The following is a 19587-nucleotide window of genomic DNA, read 5'->3' on the forward strand; positions in this document are numbered from 1 at the left end:
TTTCCAACATAGGAATTTTAGGAGACATGTTTAAACCATAGCACCAATTATTGGTTATCCAGTTATATAATGATACTGCATTCAAAATTAGAACTATGATGAAAAGATGTGGTGGGGTCAGGCTAAGGATTTGAGAAGTATAAGAGAGGAAAATATTGTGTGGAGCTTGCTGAGTTTGAGATTGCTATGGGACATCTATTTATAGCTACCTGCAAATAATTCAAAATATCAGTCTAGAATGAACCTTAGAATTCATGGGTTTATTATTTGGGTAAAATGGGATCTTGCTATGTTGCCTAGGCTGGAACTTGTGGGCTCAAGTGATTCTCCTCCCAGGTAGCTGGTACAACTGGTATGTGCCTGATAAGCTCAGCTATTTGGTATTATCAACTACTTGATTATTGAAAAAATGATCTTGCCAATGGATAGAATGCAAGTAGAGACCATGGTGTGTCTTGGAACTTGAACATGAGCGGGATTGGGTAGTGTAAAGTTAAGAAATGTGGTGAAATTTGATAATTGAATTTCATGGGAAGATTATGGGACACAGTTCATGTGTGAAGTGTTGCCAATCAGGGATGCTCATGAGAGACTCAGTGCTCAGGATTTTTATTCAAGGTCGATCACATTAAAACCTTTGATTTTTGGAAAAAATCTTTACCTAAGTGTTAGAAATGATGTCAAATTTTAGTGGTCTAAAGAGTATGAGAAACTGAAAAAAACAAAAAGATTATGCAGCAAAGGAAGAAAAGACAATTTATCTTTGTCTAGATTAAAATATTCACTATTTTCCATGTAACAATTTACCACTGTAGAAATCTTACACTTTTCTTCTATTGTGTTCTCTTTGGATTGATCCCAGGGCTGCACTGATGTTAAGCAAGTACTGTACCACACAGCCACATCCTCAGTCCTAGAAATGTTTTTAATTCCTTGCATATTTTTTCTGTTTTAGTCTTTGAAAGCAGCAAAAGTCTCTTGATGGCAACATGAAAATAGTAATGCTTGTTAAATAATTAAGATTTTTATGTCACTCTCCTGACTTCCACTAGATGGACCTCTTTCAACTTTTTTCTCAAATGCTATTTTTTTTTTTTTTCTTTTTAAACTATCCTTCTGTATTTATTCCTTTCCTTTCAGATTTCTCTTGTTTATTCAGGAAAATTAAGACTAAACAGGTTATTCATGTAGAGTTCATGTTGAAACATTGAAAATGTTTGTAGGCATTGGAGGACTATTACTCTGTCCAATTTCTTTTAATATTAATAGAAAGAATATAAAAAGACAGCAGTATGAAGCCATTGTTGGAGCCCAGTGTGGTAATGCAGTATTAAGAGGAGCTCATGTCTATGTTCCAGGAATCCTGTCAGCTTCAAAATGTAAGTGTAAGGTTTAGGGTTCCATAAAATTCATGTGTATTTTCAAATGGAAAATTTAGTATATTTCACTGAGATGTAGTTCAAATTTACCTTTGTTAGGTATTTTCTAAGCTTTGCATTTAACATAGCCTGTGAAGATTTTGCCTGCTAAGGACTACCAAATTAGGCATGCACATAAAACTTTCTGACAATTCTTTTCTTTCCACATAAGTATTTACATGATGATGTTGTTTAGGGAATAGTTACTGATGAACAGAGAGTACAATTGAGATTCCGTTTTGTGTTCTCAACTCCATTGCCTTAAAACCTCAGGCCGCCAATCTTGTCATTTGTGAGGGTAACATATAGAACTTGGAATCTGAACATTTGTGTGAAATGTGAGATTCTTAATTTATTCACCCAGTTGATGGTGTATTCTGTATGCTTTACTAAGTTAAAACCCTGTGGTTCACTGGTACTTTATTGTACTTGAAATCACAAGACACTGGTTTTAATTGGTTGCAGTCTTATTCTTCTCTGGGCTTTGGTTATCTTGTGTATGAAGTAAATACTTTGATCTACATTAGAATTGGCAGATGTTTGTTTTTGTCTGGACTTCAAACTTATTTATTTTTTTAGTAATTTCGTTTTGAGGGATCTTAGCATACATTTTTGAGGAATCCTTTTGAAAGAAACTTAAAAAACTTTTGCATATTGAGCTAAGATGTAAAGATTTATAGGAAATGTTTTGAAGAATGTTAGGTTTAGGGATCATAATTTATATAGAAAATATCCTTCTTTGCTCAGTTGAAGATTTCCAATTAAAAGGTAGGATGTTTTAAGGACTACTCTTTTGTTTTCACTGAAAAATTTCTCCATTTAGATTTGTCATTGGGAATATTTTAAAGCCAAAAGTTAGATTTTTCTGTAAGGATTATATTGAGATAATGAGCAAATTTGAATGACTTCATTTCCACTGTTTATATTCCTAGAGACTGATTGTAACTTGAAGAACTTTTTGCTATTCTATTAAAGCATGGGTTAATATAATCTTATTTTCTTCATTTTCTAGTTATGAAAGCTGGAGATGTTATTTCTGTATACTCTGATATCAAAGGAAGATGTAAGAAAGGAGCCAAAGAATTTGATGGAACAAAAGTATTTCTTGGAAATGGGATTTCGGAACTAAGCCGCAAAGAAATCTTTAGTGGGCTACCTGAAATGAAGTATGGCATCCAGGGTTACGGGAGAAATAAACATCATTTGGGTGGTTTAATAATAATATGCACAATGTAAAAATGTATCTAGTTTCATTGTATAACTAATTTCTTTGGTGTAAATTCAAATGCAAAAAAATTATTTAACCCATATTCCCATGATTTCTGGAAAAAAAATCCTTTTAGGTAAAAATAGTAAGTGGATTAAAAAGCCTACATAAGCAACCAGTCACATGCTAATTGTCAAACAATTTTACTTGCACTTTGAATTTTAATGAGGTTTTTGCATCTTTGAGCAACAGTACTTATCTTGGCAGAGAATGAATTAGGTGACTCATCTAGATCATTTTAACACTCAGATTTTGTGAAGAAAAAAGAAAAGTTTGTGAATTTAATACGAAATTTTTTTCTCTCGATAATGGGAATTGAATGAAGGGTCACTTTACCACTAATTTACAAGCCTAGCCCTTTATTTTTGAGACAGGTTCTCACTAAGTTGCCAAGCCATGAACTTATAATCCTCTTGCCTTGGTGTCTTGAGTAGCTGGAATTACAGGTGTACACAACCACATCCAGCAAAAATATCTTTTAAATTAAAAATTTTTACCAGAAAACCAGTATTCACATGAATATTCCTAGTCAAAAATGTTTGTATTTGTTAAAACCAATATAGTTAGTTCTAAATCATCCCTGTTAGTGAATCTAAAAAAAAATTAAATCCATGAACAATATAGGTTCTTATTTTACTTTCACCTTGTTTTATAATGTTGTAGACATCTCCATTATTCCAAAGTTGACATGGACATGCTCAGATCTGTGCATTTATCCATCTAGAACTGGACCATGTCCCTGATTTCTGGAACAGTTTTTCATGTTACAGCAATTTTTCTAATTGAAACTTCTGTAGTAATAGATTATTGGATTTCCTGTGTCTAGATAGTAATACTTTCTAAATTGTGTTCTCCTTAAAAGGCTTTGGTAATATGAAAATCATGTAATATTCTGTTTCTCTTTGAGTCTGAAATAGGGAATTGATATTTTAGTTCATTATTAATGGTATATTCTTCATTCTCTTATTTGATGTGGTGGTTCCTATTACTGTGCTGAATAATGTTTTCTGCCAGTGTTCTGAATGTTTCCTTTATTGATAAGAGTAGAAGGCAGCCATTTTCCAAAAAAACTGTTGACCTTCTCTGACAGTGTTTGTATGCATTCTCTCTCCCCTTTGATAGTCGCTGACTACCTTTGATTACATTGTTTGTCTTTATGAATCACTGTCTACCATGCCATCTGTGTCCTGACCCTTCCTGTTCTGATCAGCTCCACTGCCATTCATAAAATGGGACATAGGTGGAAAAGGTCATATCAGGATTGTGTCAACACTTGGGCAGTTATTCTATAAAAAGTTGATAGGAGAGTATAGTATAGTGTTTGCCATTGCTCAGCATAATTGTAGATACTTTTTTCAGTTTTCACACAGTTATCTAATAGAGTATCATGTAAACTTGATCATTTGAAAAATGTTGATTAATTAGAAAGATTAAGTGACCTTAAGTCAGTTGGCAAAAAGATTAGAATGAATCAGTAATCAGATATTCTTCGCCTTTTAGTTTATTAAGATATCTAGAGAAACTCTTGTGGCTTAATGAAAATGTTATATAACTTTATCCTTTTGATTCTGATGGCCTCTTGTACCCTACTCCAGGTAAACATTCAAAAACAATTCTCAGAACTATTCTAAGTATTTTAGTGATAAAAAGTTTTGTTTTTAAAGGCAAAGAATTTTATATTTGACATGCTACTTTGAGTATATTCATAGAAATATATACAAAGTAGTTTGTACACACTAATGTTACATTTCCTCTTTTTCAGAGGTATAGGCATAAGAATGACAGAACCAATATATCTCAGCCCTTCATTTGACAATGTACTGTCCAGCTACTTATTTTTACAGGTAAGTATTTATAAAAGAAAAATACTTATGACAATGAAACTTATTTTAGTGGATTACTTGAAATCTCAGGATCTTTTAAAACTTACATTAAGATATTTCTTGTCGTCTATGTATATATATTTTGTTCTACCTTTGGTTAAACAGGAAAAATCTCCTATGAGTGTTCTTGCTTTTTTCCTTTATAGAATTTTGAAAATATTTTTCTTTTTTGTTCAGAGTTGACTCAATGACATTAAAATTACTGCTTTCCATCTCAGAATGTTAGTTCCTAAATAATGCAAACATTTGATGTTCATTTAAGGGTTCCTTTTGTATCTTTTAGGAAGATTCCAGTGGTTTAATGCTATCAGATTTATGAGATGGATATCAATTACAGTAATAAGTAGTTTGATTTGCCTTTACCAGTTTAGTAAGCACTTTTGTTTACTAAATAGTAACTCATTTGTTACTATTTACTGGTTCAATGAGATTCTCAATGTAAGATGAAGATACTGAAAACTACATCTTTTGGGGTTCTTGGCCAACATCACAATACTACTAGTATTTGATAGAGTCTGAACACAAACCTAAGCAGATGCCATGTGCTTTTTTCTCTTCCTAGAATTAAACCCAAAGATATTTATAAATCCAGAGGTAATTTCTGGGGTAAACAATCAGAAAATGATTTATATTGTCACCTATTTGCACATTAGTAATAATGTAAAATATTAAAATCTATAACCTAAGACACAATGGTTTGTGAATCATTTTTGGTCATTTTGTTTGGTGTTTGTTGTATCCTCCATTTTCAAACACTTGTGATCATCTGATAACATAGCCATGCATCATTGCTAGTGATAACTGCACTACCACGTACTTGCAGCATCTAATACAATATTATTTCTCTCTTCAGTAAAATAAAGGGCCATATACCTGCTTATCCCATCATTTAGGTTTTTTTTTTAATATTTTTTAGTTGTACGTGGACACGATACCTTTATTTTATTTATTTTTATGTGTTGCTGAGGATTGAACCCAGTGTCTCATGAATGGGAGGCAAGGGCTCCACTGCTTCATCATAGCTCCAGCCCCCCATGATGTAATTTTGACTTTGTAAAAGAGAAAAACTAGTACAGTGCAATTTTTATGTATTTCTTGCTACTTATACTTGTATTAGTACTTTTCCTCACCTCTAACCTTAACCTTAAGATCAGCTTGACAACTACGTAAAATAAAAATTTTGAGACATTTTGTGACTCAAAATATTTTAGCAGTATCATAAAGTCACATTCTTTATTACTTAATAACAAGGAACATGAGACATTACTGCTGTAGTAATAAACCTTTTGTATCTGAGGGTAGAATTGTTACTTCCCTAGTGAAAGCTGTTTTATTATACATAATCTACATTGATGATCTTTGATTGCCCAGTAAACTTATTAAAAATGAAAATGGTAATATCATCTAACACTTAATTGAGCACAAATTGTATTTCATGTGTTATGCTCAGTGTTTTGGATACACTATTTCATATGCTACATGTAAACCTCCCAATTTCATAGATAAGGTAATGGAGGCCTAGAGAATTGAAGTATATAGCAATAGTAAATACTCAGTAATTTTCCAGTGGCTAAATTAGGGTTTACTGATTGCTACATGGAAATCAGCAAAGCCAAAATGTGAATGTGGGTCTTTCTGACTTAAAGCCTCTGCTCTTGACCATATGCCAGTGCTTATAGTATGACTCTTGGAAGATCTGAATCACCGGCAGGGCCTGTTTAAAATATAGGTTCTGAACTGAGTAAATGGCATTTCCTGGAAATTCACGTAGTCCTTAAGTTTCCCAGATGCTTCTTTTACAACTTCCCAGAACTCCTTGTCCAGTGTTTAGTTTACACGATTGATTTAAATTTTTCATTTTAAATTGCCTTTTATAAGCTGGATGAGATGACACATACCTATAATCCCAGGGGCTTGGAATACTGAGACAGAAGCCTTGTAAAGTTCAAGGTCAGCCTCAGCAACTTAGCAAGATACTGTCTTAAAATAAAACTGGGGTTGTGGCTCAATGGTAAAGTGCCTCTGGGTTTAATCCCCAGCACCAATCAATCAATAAATTTCTTTCCCTTACAGACTAATTCAGAACCACCAGGTTTTTAATTGGGTCATATCCGATACAGTGAAATTTAAATAGCTTAGTTTAGTGCAAGCCAGAGTAGGGGATAAGAGTTTTCTTAAGAAACATTTCCAAAGGAAGACTCAGAATAGTAAGTTTATTTTAAGAAGAATGTGCAATCTTAAAGATTCATTATTGTCCTTGAATTCTTACATGATGATTTTCACAAATGGAAAAGGTTTCATGTTTACATGTAATGGTAATAAAACAAATTTGGAATTTCTAAACAATTGAGTAGCCTTTTAGGACAAACATGAACAAATGACTATAAAGTCTAGATGTTGGTTAAAAAACAGTAACCAAACGTAAAATGATGTGAGAAGCATCATCTTAAAGCATTTTTCAAGAGCTTCAGGTCATTGAAATAGATACTGACACTTCAATATCAAACTGAAAATTCTGCTTGCTCTTATGTATCAGTTTCCATTCTTCACATCTCTAAAAGCTAGGAGACTGATAATAGACATATTATTGCATTGAGGTTTTAGGGATCAGCTTGATGTCATGTAAAAGATACTCAAGATCTGAACCTACAGAGTCTTGCTCTCTCACAAATTTTATAATTCCTTCATGCTGGTCACTCTTGTAGAACTTTAAAAACTTCTAGGTACCTAGTTTCTATTCTTGGAGATTTTCTTATTAAAGTTTTATTTTGGAATGATTTTGGAGTGAGAGTGGAATTTAAGAATTACAGAATTTCAGAGATAATACAAGATTCTTATATGTTCTTTGCCTAGTTTCCCTAATGGTAACATAATTCTTTTTAAATTTATTTTTTGTAGTTTTAAAAATTCTAATTAGTAATATAAATTATGATGGTATATTTGTCATTGCTTAGAAACCAACAGTAATTCTTGGGAAGTTAAACTGGGAAGAACACATGAATCCATGAGCTTAAGACCAGTGTGAGTAACAGTCTCATTCAAAACAAAACCAAGCAAAAAACAGTGGTACATTAAACCATTCAACATTATCCTTTTGTATGTTACATATAACCACATTATAATAAACTCTAAATTTTATTCATTTCACCAGTTTCTCCCTTAACCTCTTTGTGTGTGTGTGTTTTCCAGGATCCTGCATTTAATCATCATGTATTCTTAATCTCTTCTGGCCTGTGGCAGTGACTTAGTCTTCCTTTTTTCTAAGACCTTGATAATTTTGAGACTAAGCTATTTTTATAGACTGTCTCTCATTTAGGAATTGTCTAATGTTCTTCTTTTGATTAAACTGGGGTTACTGTGTTTGTCAGAAGAATACTGCATATCGGCATATGATCTCTCTGGAGAATTTAGTTCAGTAGTTAGTGTAGTTACTAGAAATCTGCTTTGTGTGTGTGTGAGAAACTTCACAAAAATTGTTTTGGAATTTTTTTCATTGGTACGTTGATTATACATACTAATGGGATTTATTGTGATATATTTGTGGTATGTACTTACCATAAATTTCATTTCCCAATGTCTCCCCTTTTTCTCTCCTTGGTCCCCTTCTTCTCTACTAGTCTCCTATTTTCATGAGATCCATCCCCCTTTTCCCCCTCCTTTTTCTATCCAGCTTTCATGTATGAAAGGAAACATGACCCTTGACTTTGCAAGTCTGGCTAATTTTAGTCAACATGATCACAGTTTCATCAATTTTCATGCAAGTGACATTTTCTTCTTCTTTGTGACTCAGTAAAATTCCTTGGTGTGTGTTTATATATTTCACATTTTCTTTACCCATTCATCTGTTGATGGACACCTACACTGGCTCTATAGTTTGGCTATTGTGAATTATGCTGCTATAAATGTGGGTATACATGTTTCACTAATAGTCTGGCCAGTTTTTTTTTTTTTGTTGTTTGTTTGTTTTCTTGAGAAATACAAATACTGAGCAATGGTATTTCATACATGGTTCCATTCTTAGTCTTTTGAGGAGCCTATATATCGATTTCAATATGAGTATACTGATTTATAGTTCACCAACCGTGTATAAATATTACTCCCCCCCATATTCTCACCAACCTGTATTATTACTTGTATTGTTGACGTTTGCCATTCTAATTAGAATGTGATGAAATCTCACTGTTTGTTTTGACTTGCATTTTCTGATGACTAAAGATATTGAACATTTTTTCATACTGTACGTTTGTATTTTGTTTGAGAAATGTCTGTTTAGTTCATTTACCCACTTATTGACTGGATTATTGGTTTTTGTTGGTGCTTTTGGAGTTCTTTATTCTGCATATTTGTCTTGTCAGAAGAGTAATTTGCAAACACTTTCTCCCATTTTGTAGGCTCTCTCTTTATGCTCTTAACTATTTTCTTACTGTGCAGAAGCTTTGTAATTTGATGTTACCCCATTTATTAATTCTTGGTATTTACTGTGCTTTGGGAGTTCTATTGAGGAAGTTTTTGCCTATATTTATATGTTAGTGTTGACCCTATGTTTTCTTAAAGACAGAAAAAGAGGGAAAGTTCACTGCTGTTCTTGGATAGCTGATTAATATTGTTAAAATGACAGTAGTATCGAAAGCAATCTACAGATAACAATGCATTCCCTATTAAGATAGCAGTGACATCCTCAGAAACAAGAAAAAATTAGTCCTAAAATTCATTTGGAAGAATTAAAAGACCGAGAGTAGCCAAAGCAATCCTGAGCAACGCTGGAGGCATCACGGTACCTAATTTCATATTACACTATAGTGCTATAATAACAATAACTTCATAGTACTGATATAAAAATCGTTTGAAAGTTTCTTGTCTAATTCTCATTTTGAGTTGACTTTTGTGCAGTGCGGGAGATAGGGATCTGGTTTCATCCTTCTATATGGGTATATAGTTTTGCCAGCATCATTTGTTAAAAAGATTCTCTTTTCCAATATGTTTCTGGGGCCTTTGCCAAGGATCAGATGATTATACTGGGGTGAACTTGTCTCTGTGTCTTCAGTTCTATTCCATTGATCTACATGTCTGTCTCTCACTTGCTCGCTCTCTCTCTCTCTCTTTTTTTTTTTTTTTTTTGGTCAGTACTGTATACTTTCTGTTACTATAGGTCTATAATATAATTTGAAATTTGGTATATTGTGCCTCTGGTATTGTTCTTTTACTCAGAATTACTTTAGCTACTCTGGATCTTTTATTCTTCCATAAGAATTTTAGGACTTTTTCCCCTGGAACTGTGGAGAATATCATTGCTGTTTTGTCATTGCTATTTAGTATGCATTGTATCTGTAGATTGCTTTTGGTAATATGACTATTATTTTAAAATTTATTTTTATTGTAAACAAATGGGATACATCTTGTTTCTCTTTGTACATGAAGTAAAGGCATACCATTTGTGTAATCATACATCTACACAGGATAATGGTGTTCGATTCATTCTGTTATTTTTTCCTTCCCCCCCACCCCTCCCACCCCTCTTGTTCCTCTATACAGGCCCTCCTTCCTCCATTCTTTCCCCACTCCACCCCCCCATTATGTGTCATCATCCGCTTATCAGCGAGATCATTCGTCCTTTGTTTTTTTGAGATTGGCTTATCTCACTTAGCATGATATTCTCCAGTTTCATCCATTTGCCTGCAAACGCCATAATTTTATCATTCTTTATGACTGAGTAATATTCCATTACATATATATATATGTATATATATAAATAAACATATATATATATATATATATATATATATATATATATATATCACAGTTTCTTTATCCATTCATCAATTGAAGGACATCTAGGTTGGTTCCATATTCTGGCTATTGTGAATTGAGCCGCTGTGAACATTGACGTGGCTATATCTCTGTAGTATGCTGATTTTAAGTCCTTTGGGTATAGGCCAAGGAGTGGGATAGCTGGGTCAAATGGTGGTTCCATTCCAAGCTTTCTGAGGAATCTCCACACTGCTTTCCAGAGTGGCTGCACTAATTTGCAACCCCACCAGCAATGTATGAGTGTACCTTTTTCCCCATATGCTCGTATATGGCTGTTTTATAAAATTTTTTTTTTAGTTGTCAATGAACCTTTATTTTAATTAATTAATTAATTTATATTCGGTGCTGAGGATTGAACCCAGGTCATCTCACATGCCAGGCAAGTGCTCTACCACTGAACCACAACCCCAGCCCTGGTAATATGGCCATTTTAACAACATTAATTTTGTCTAACCAAGAACAGGGTAGGTCTTTACATCTAGTTGTGTTGTCTTCAATTTTTTCTTCATTGTTCAGTGATTTTCATTATAGAGTCCTTCTCCTTGGTTAGATTTGTTTCTAAGTATTTTTTATTTTTATTTTTGAAACTATTGTGAATGGAATTGTTTTCTTAATTTCTTTTTCAGTGGATTCATTATTGGTGTATAGAAAAGCTGTTGGTTTTTGTATATTAACTTTTTTTATCCTGCTACTTTGCTCATTTTATCAGCTCTAGCCATCTTCTGATACTTTCTTAAATCTCCGAAGTTTAGGATATCATCTGCAAACAATGATAACTTGACTTTTTCCTTTTCTTTGTCCCTTTTATTTATTTCTTTTGCCTAATTGCTCTGGCTGTAATTTCAAATAACTATATGAATAGTAGTGGCGAGAGTTGACATCCTTGTCTAGGTCCTAATTTGAGAAAATGGCTTCGTAGAATACATTTGGAAAGGTTCCTTCACTTTTTCTTTCATGGAATAATTTGAATGTGTTGGCATTAGTGAAGGACTAATCCTTCACTAATCTTTGAAGAAAGATCTGGTAGTATTCAGCGGAGAATCCGTCTGGTGTCCCCTCCCCTGCCTTCAGCAATTTTTTTTTATTTTTAAAAAATTATCCATTTATTCTTTTAGTTATACATGAGAATATAGTTTGACATATTTATACAAACATGGAGTACATTTCTAATTAGGATCCCAATCTTGTGGTTGTACATGATCCTTTTCTTTGTTGGAAACCTTCTTATTACTACCTCAACCTCACTGCTAGTTTTTGGTCTGTTTAGGTTTTCTGTATCTGTAGGTCATATGTATCTAGAAATTTGTCAATATCGTTCCAGTTTACTAAAATATAAGTTTTCTAAAAAACTCCCTAATGATCCTGGGATTTCAGTGATGTCTGGGGTGGTATCTCCTTTTCCATCTCTGATTTTATTAGTTTGTCTTCTCTTTCTTTTGGTTAGTTTGGTTAAGAGTTCATCAATCTTCTTGATCTTTTCAAAGAAACTATTACATCAATCCTTTGTATTTTTAATTCTCCTCCATTAATTTAATTTAATTTCTGTTCTTAATTCCTTCTTTCTACTAGAATTGATTTGGAATTGGTTTGTTCTCTGGACTTTCAGATGCATCATTAGATCACTTCTTATTGGAACATTTTTTTTTAATGTAGGCACTTATAGCTATAAACTTTTATCTTAGAACTCCTTTCATTGTGTCTGATTCTGATATGTTGCATTTTTATTCTCATTTGATTCTAGGAGTTTTAGAATTTCTCTTCTGATTTCTTTTAGGATACTTTCATAGTTCAAAAGTTTTTTCAGTCTTCATGTGTTTATGCAGGTTCTGTAGTTTTTCTTGCTATTAATTCCTAAATTAATTTGATTATGATCTGATAATTACAAGGGATTATATTGTTTTTATTTATTTATTTATTTATTTTTACTATTGCTGAGACTTGCTTTGTGACCTAAAATGTGGTTTGTTTTGGAAAAGGTTCCATGAACAGTTAAGAAGAAAGTGAATTTGACTATCTATGGATGAACTATTCTTATAAATGTCTGTTCAGTCCATTTGGTTTATAATATTTTTTAGTTCTGGAGAGTCTCTTTAGTTTGTCTGGATGACCTGTTGGTAAGAGGTATGTTCAAGTTGCCCCATAATATTGTTTTGAGGTCTGTTTATGTAATGAGGTGCATCAACATTTGGATCATAAATATTCACTGCGTTATATCTTCTTGAATTTTCCCCTTTACCAGTGCAAAGTGACCTTTATCGCTTTTAATTAGTTTTGACTTGAAATTTACTATCTTGGTGATCAGAGTAACTATACCTGCTTGCTTTCAGGCTTCTTTTGCATGGAATATCATTTTTTCATTCGTTCACTTTTAGCCTGTGACTGTCTTTGCCCCTGAGGTGAGACACTTGCAGATAATGTATAGTTGGGTTTTACTTTTTAATCCACTCTGCCAATCTGTCTTTTAATTGGAGAGTGGAGACCGTTTATATTCAGCGTTATGCAGAGATGTTTTTTATTGATTGAAAAGCATATAAAATTGGTTGAATTTTTGGATAAAGCTAATAATTGTTTATTACACAAAGCAATTATTGCAAAAATGTTTGTAAAAAGATTTTTTTTCTCCTGACTGAGATACTTAAAATGGAGATATTTTCCCACACACTCTTGTAGTTATAATAACAGGCATGGGCTCCCCTTCATAGGTTTTGGTGCTTTGACATAGTGACATATGTCAGAGGCATAGTATCACTCGGTAGCTAGGATGCATGACTGCCGCAGGATACCAGGACTCTAACCGGTGTCTGGAGCTCGGAGCACTGGTTCATTTGTTTACTTGACATATTTATTGAGCATCCATTACATGCAAGATGCATATAGATGTTGACAATACAGTAGAAAATTTAGACGAACAATCCATGCCCTTATTTTCTGGGGTTTCTGTTCTAATTGGAGAAGGAAATAGTTTTAGTATATTACAGAATAGTAATGCTATGACCCTATGGAACAAACTAAGGAAAGTAAGGTGGAAGAGGACTGTTAGATTGTAATAATTATGAGTGAAGCATTATCAGCTATCTCTAGATAAAGCATCAAACAATTTTTAGTAGCCACATGCTTTAGTGTTCTGTTTTGGAGTTCTGTTTTTAAGTACTTTTGGAATAAATTAGGCCTATGGAGATGAACTATTCATAAATAGGTTGTTGTTTTTAGACTTTTGTGTAAAGAATTGCTTTTCATGTGCCCCAAATTGCATTGATTTTTAATGCTTTAGAGTCACAAGGAAAATTTGCTCATTTGTATCTCCTTTTCCACCATGGATCTTCTCTTTTGAAATACTAATCTTGGATTCCTTTGAGAACATTGCAATCTTCTCAGTTGGGGAGGGTGCACTTAGGGATATAATGTTAAGTGTTTTGGTGGAAATTGAAACCTTTAAACTTTAAAAATTACTTCATGAGCCAGGCACAGTGGCACACACCTGTGATCCCAATGTCTCGAGAGGCTGAAGCAGGAGGACTTCAAGTTCAAAGCCATCCTTGGCAAAAGTGAGGTGCTAAGCAACTTGGTGAGACCCTGTCTCTAAATAAAATACAAATTAGAGCTGGGGTTGTGGCTCAGTGGTCGAGTGCCACTGAGTTCAATCTACAGTACCAAAAAAAAAAAAAAAAAAAAAGATTCTTTTGCTGATACCCAGGAAACATCAGGGAAGAAACCTTGAATTGACTGAACAATGTGTCCTGTGTGTTCATGTGCAGGTGAGTGTGTTGTGTGAGATTATAGGATACTCTAGGAATACTGATCTCCTGACATTAGTATATTTATAGAAATTGTACTCTTTGCAATTTTAGGGATACTGTGCTGAATTCACGCTAAAGATTTCTTTACATTCTCTGATTCTGAAATTAAAAATGATTTAGAATCATTGATAATTCATGCATCATTGAATTTTTTTCTTACAGAATTTGCCATCTGCTGTAGTAACTCATGTTCTGAATCCTCAACCTGGAGAGAAGATTCTAGATTTGTGTGCAGCACCTGGAGGCAAAACAACGCATATTGCAGCACTAATGCATGATCAGGTGAGACTGTCTTCATAATAAAACCACTCAATGTGTTCCATCCAATCCTCAATGAGGGTAGACTATAACTTAGAAAACATGTCTACACTCCTACCTCAGATTTATCTGAAGTGAAAACTGTTCAGTTATGTCAGTCACCAAACATTAAGTTCAATAGAAAATGATTTGTAAAGACTAAAGACTTAATTGAATCCCCAATTCGCTATACATTATAGAATACAGTACTTCCCTCATAAAATTAAGTTTGAAACATTTAAGAGATCTTTTTATGTCCTTACTTATAAAATTTTGCACTTGTTTTAACTACTCTGCCACTAAATATTGAGAGTACATTATCAGGGTGGAAATGTTTATGTTGATATATATACACACAGATATATAATACATAAATACATATAAATACTTACAGAATATGTGTGTGTATCTTGAGTATCTTAAATCTTATTTGGTTTAATTATAAAACCTGCTTTGGGGGCTGGGAGATAGCTCAGTTGGTAGAGTGCTTACCTTGTAAGCACAAGACCCTGGGTTCAATCCCCAGCACCAAAAAAAAAAAAAAAAAAAAAAAACCTGCTTTGTTGTAACAGTGCAAGTAAGTGTGACCTTGGATAACTTGAGATTTTACTGTGTTTTCCTATATATGTCTATTTGCAAGGTATTTGCCTAATAAGAATTTAAGTAGTGGCAGGAAAAACTCTTACAGGAATAAAGTATTAAATACTAACTGTTTTTTTTTTTTTTTCAAAAAAAGATACTAATAGTGTTTAAAATGAGACCTATGAAATAGAAGGGTTCGTTTTGTAGTTAAAGTTTAATGCAAATCCTTTTTCAGTTTACTCGAGGCTTTAAATGTAAAGATTATGATATTATCTGGCAGGGATAATAATAATACCCCTTTAATTTATGGCATATTTACTATATTTACCTAATGGTAATTATTCATTTGTACTTTATTTTCCCTAGTAAAGTCTTTCCATAAAGAATCTGAATATTATAACTGTATCCATTTTCAGTCAGTTTTATAATACAGTGTAAAAATTGCATCTAGGTAAAGAAGACAAGTAAATATCTACCTTTTGAAAAATACTCAAACACAATATTAAAGAGATGAAACTAAAATAAAAAAAAACATATCTAGGAACATTATCTGCAAATTTTGTTATCAGTCTGTGCCATCAATGCATCATAGACAGATGATATATACAAAAGGAACAAAAGAAAATATGTGTAAAAGTAAATTGCACCATTTTTACAGTATCATTTCATATATTTTAAAGTACTACAATGCATTCTTAAAATTGTGTCCCCTTTATTAGCTTTGATGTAATGCAGGTTTTATCATATATAGTGATTTTGAAGTATTTTTTATATCAACTCCAGAATATTTTGCACAGAGGTTTTTGGGATTCCTTTTCCTGACTTTAGTTGCAAGAATTTACAGGAATTTTATGTAACTAGCTCAAAAATATTAAAACGAGGATCAATTTTATAAGTAACCTTCATTGGCATATAAAGGTAGTTGTCTTGTAACATCCGTTCATGCTTCTCCAGAGGTTGAGGAAGTCACATCAAATTGATAATTTTTGTTTACTTTCAATAGATGTTTTTGAGCTTCGTGAGAAGATTGCAAACACTGTTTTCAGTTTTGATTTCTGTTGATTAAAGGTAGCAACTATAAGAAAGATCAATTATCTGGCAAGAATATCTTTTAAAAGGAAAGATTTGAGTATTTGATGTAAATTTGATATGTTTGGTAATGAGTTTTTAAGTTGGAAATGGGAGGATAGTGGGGAAAATAATTTTTCACATGTGTTTTGGGTTTTCATAACTGCTTTTGATTTATACTTTATTTTTAGGGAGAAGTAATAGCACTGGATAAAATACCCAACAAAATAGAAAAAATAAAGCAGAATGCTTTATTACTTGGATTAAACTCCATCAAGGCATATTGCTTTGATGGAACAAAGGCACTTAAATTTGATATGATTAAGGACACAGAAGGTGAGATAAATTTTGTTAGTTTTAATGAGCAAATTGTAATTGCATTGACTTTTTTTCCCCCTTGTACCAGGGATTGAACCGAGGGGTGCTTAACCACTGAGGCACATCCCCAGCCCTTTTTTATGTTTTATTAGAGAGAGGGCCTCACCGAGTAGCTTAGGACCTCACTAAGTTACTGAGGCTGCTTAGAACTTGCAATCCTCCTGCCTCAGCCTCCTGATTTATGGCATTATGGGTGTGTGGTACTGCACCTGGCTGCATTGATGTTTTGATATATGTATAATTGTGGAATGATCAAAGCAAGCAAATTAACATATCTATCAATTCATTTTTTTAAGACATGAAATTTACTCTCAGCAATTTTGAAATAAATGTTACTATAGTAACCATGCTGTGCAGTAGGTACCAAAAACCTAACCCTCCTACTTAGCTGAAACTTTATAACTTTTGAATGGTATCTCCCCACCTCTCCTCATTTTGAGTCTTTGGTAACCATTCTTCTATTCTACTTCTATTTAGGTCTTACCTAAAAAATAATTGCCCAAACCAGTGTCATGGAGCTTTTCCTCTCTTCTAGTATTTTACATTTCCAGATCTGTAATTATTTTTGAGTTTATTTTTATACATGGCTTTATATAAAGATCCAATTTTGTGCATGTGGATAGCCAGTTGTTCTGATGCCATTTATTGAAGGGACTGTTTTTTGCCTGCTGTGTGTTCTTACCACCTTATTGAAAATCAATTTTCTATGAATGCATAGATTTATCCTCAGACTTTCTTGTACCATTGGTCAATGTGTCTATTTTTGTGGAAGTGTCATGCTGTTTTGATGATTGTAGCTTTGTAGTATAATTTGAAGTTAAGTAGTGTGATTCTCTCACTTTTGTTCTTTTTTTTTTTTTTTTTTTTTTCTGGTACTGGGGATTGAACCCAGGGGCACTTAACCACTGAGCCACATTCTCAGCCCTTGTTTGTATTTTATTTAGAGACAGTGTCTTGCTGAGTTGCTTAGGGCCTCATTGAGTTGCTGAGGCTGACTTTGAACTTCTAATTCTCCTGTGTCGGCCTCCCAAGCTGCTGGGATTACAGGCCTGTACACTGCCTCTTTGTTCTTTGTGCACCTTTGTTCTTTTTACTCAAGGTTGTTTTGGCTATTTTCTTTTATGATTCCTAATAATTTTTAGAATTGTTTTTTCTATTTCTGATATTTTGATGGGTATGCATTGATTCTGTACATAGCTTTAGATAGTATGGATGTTTCAGCAATATTAAGTTTTCTGATTCTTAAATAATGCATATTTTTCTGTCCTTGAATTGTTTAATGTATGGAAACACTACTGATTTTTTAATGTTTGTTTTATGTCTACAACCTACTGAATTTATCAGTTCTAATGCTTTCTGGTGGAATCTTTAAAGTTTTCCACATATAATTGTGTCATTAGGAAACAGATAATTTCACTTCTTCCTTTCCTATGAAGATGCCTTTTATATTTATCTTTTGCCTAATTGCTCTGATTAGGACTTGTAGTTGTGTGTTAAGAAGAGAGAGTAGCCATCCTTATTCCTGGTCTTACAAGAAAATTTTTTAACTTTTTCCCATTTACTGTGATGCTAGTTGTGGGCTTTATTATGTTGAGGTACATTCCTTTTATACCTAATTTATTAAGAATTCTTAATCATGAAACAATATTGGATTTTTGTACAATGCTTTTTCTTCCTCCAGGAAATGATTATATGGGTTTTGCCCTTCATTTTATCACATTTACTGACTTATGTATATAAGTCATACTTGTATTCCTCAATAAGTCCCACTTGATCATTGTGAGTGATCCTTTTAATGTATTGCTAGATTTCGTTTTTTAATTTTGAGGACTTTTACATTTATGTTCAGCATGGATATTGAAGTAATTTTTTAAAAAATTTTCTTGTGGTATCCTTGTTTGACTTTGGCCTCAGGATAATGCTTGCTTTATACTATGTATTTGGAAGAGTTTGGGGAGTACTAGTGTTAGTTCTTTTTTAAATGATTAGTGGAATTTATCAGTGAAGCCATGAGGTCATGAACTTTTACTGATTGAATCTCATTACTCCATTTGATACTCAGATTTCTATTCATGATTCAATCTTGGTGGGTTTGTGTGTAGGAATTTTTCTTTTAGGTTAATCAATTTGTTGATGTGTAATCATTTGTAATAGTAGTTTATGATCCTTTATATTTTTCTGGTATTGGTATTCATGATTCATGATTGGTATTTCATGAAAAGACGAAAGTCTTTTTACTTTCAGTGGGTTTCCTTAAAGGTGAAGTCAGTATCTTATAGGGAACATATATAGTTGGGTGTTTTTTAAGATCCATTTAACCACTCTGTCTTTTGTTTGGGAAATTTTACTCATCTGTGTTCAAAATAATTATTGATTGATAAGGACTTATACTGCCATTTCGTACATTGTGTTTTAGATCTTTGTTTTTCATGTTTTGCTGTCTTTGTAATTTGGTGTCTTTTTCTGGTGGCATGTTTTGATTATTTTTTTTTATCTTGGTGTGCACTACAGTTTTTTTTTTTGGTTGTGGTCATGAGGCTTACATTAAATGTCTAATTTATAACAGCCTATTTTAAACTGATAACTGAAATTTGCATTTTAAAAAAAACTAGATTTTTTTTGCTTCATTCTTCCCACAATTTATACTTTCATTGTCATAATTACTACATTTTATATTGTGTATCCTTGCCAGTTACTGTAATTTTTTTTTTTTTTTTTTGGAACCAGGGATTAGACCTAGGGGCACTTAATCACTGACCCACATCCCCAGCCCTTTTTATTATTTTGAGACAGGGTCTTGCTAAGTTGCTTAGGGCCTCCCTAAGTTGCCGAGGCTGGCTTTGGACTTGCAATCCTCCTATTTTTAATAGCATTACCTTAATCTTAATTCAGTCTTCTAAAGATATGTGATTTGCGTACCACCATTATAAGTATTCTGTATTTGATTATTATATTTATGAGTAGATTTTATACTTTAATATTTTTTCTTACTACTAATTAGCATCATTTATTTTTTCTACTCAAAGGGCTCCTTGTAAGGTAGATCTGATGGTAAATTCTCAGCTTCTAATTGGAATAGTTTTGTATCT

General features: G+C 32.9%; 1 protein-coding gene across 4 annotated transcripts in view; it reads left to right on the forward strand.

The window, feature by feature from the left end:
- Nsun6 (NOP2/Sun RNA methyltransferase 6) overlaps positions 1-19587 on the forward strand; it is a 44734-nt gene that overhangs the window by 15889 nt on the left and 9258 nt on the right. For 3 of the 4 annotated variants that reach the window (XM_047521046.1, XM_047521045.1, XM_047521044.1), the window contains 5 exons: positions 1270-1379; positions 2431-2584; positions 4448-4529; positions 14336-14455; positions 16312-16456. In XM_047521046.1, the coding sequence (XP_047377002.1) occupies positions 1270-1379; positions 2431-2584; positions 4448-4529; positions 14336-14455; positions 16312-16456 (611 nt within the window). The remainder of the gene's footprint in view (positions 1-1269; positions 1380-2430; positions 2585-4447; positions 4530-14335; positions 14456-16311; positions 16457-19587) is intronic. The other variant, XM_047521047.1, reaches the window with a different exon arrangement.

Source organism: Sciurus carolinensis, chromosome 12 (genome assembly GCF_902686445.1).
Source record: "Sciurus carolinensis chromosome 12, mSciCar1.2, whole genome shotgun sequence".
Lineage (NCBI taxonomy): Eukaryota > Metazoa > Chordata > Mammalia > Rodentia > Sciuridae > Sciurus > Sciurus carolinensis.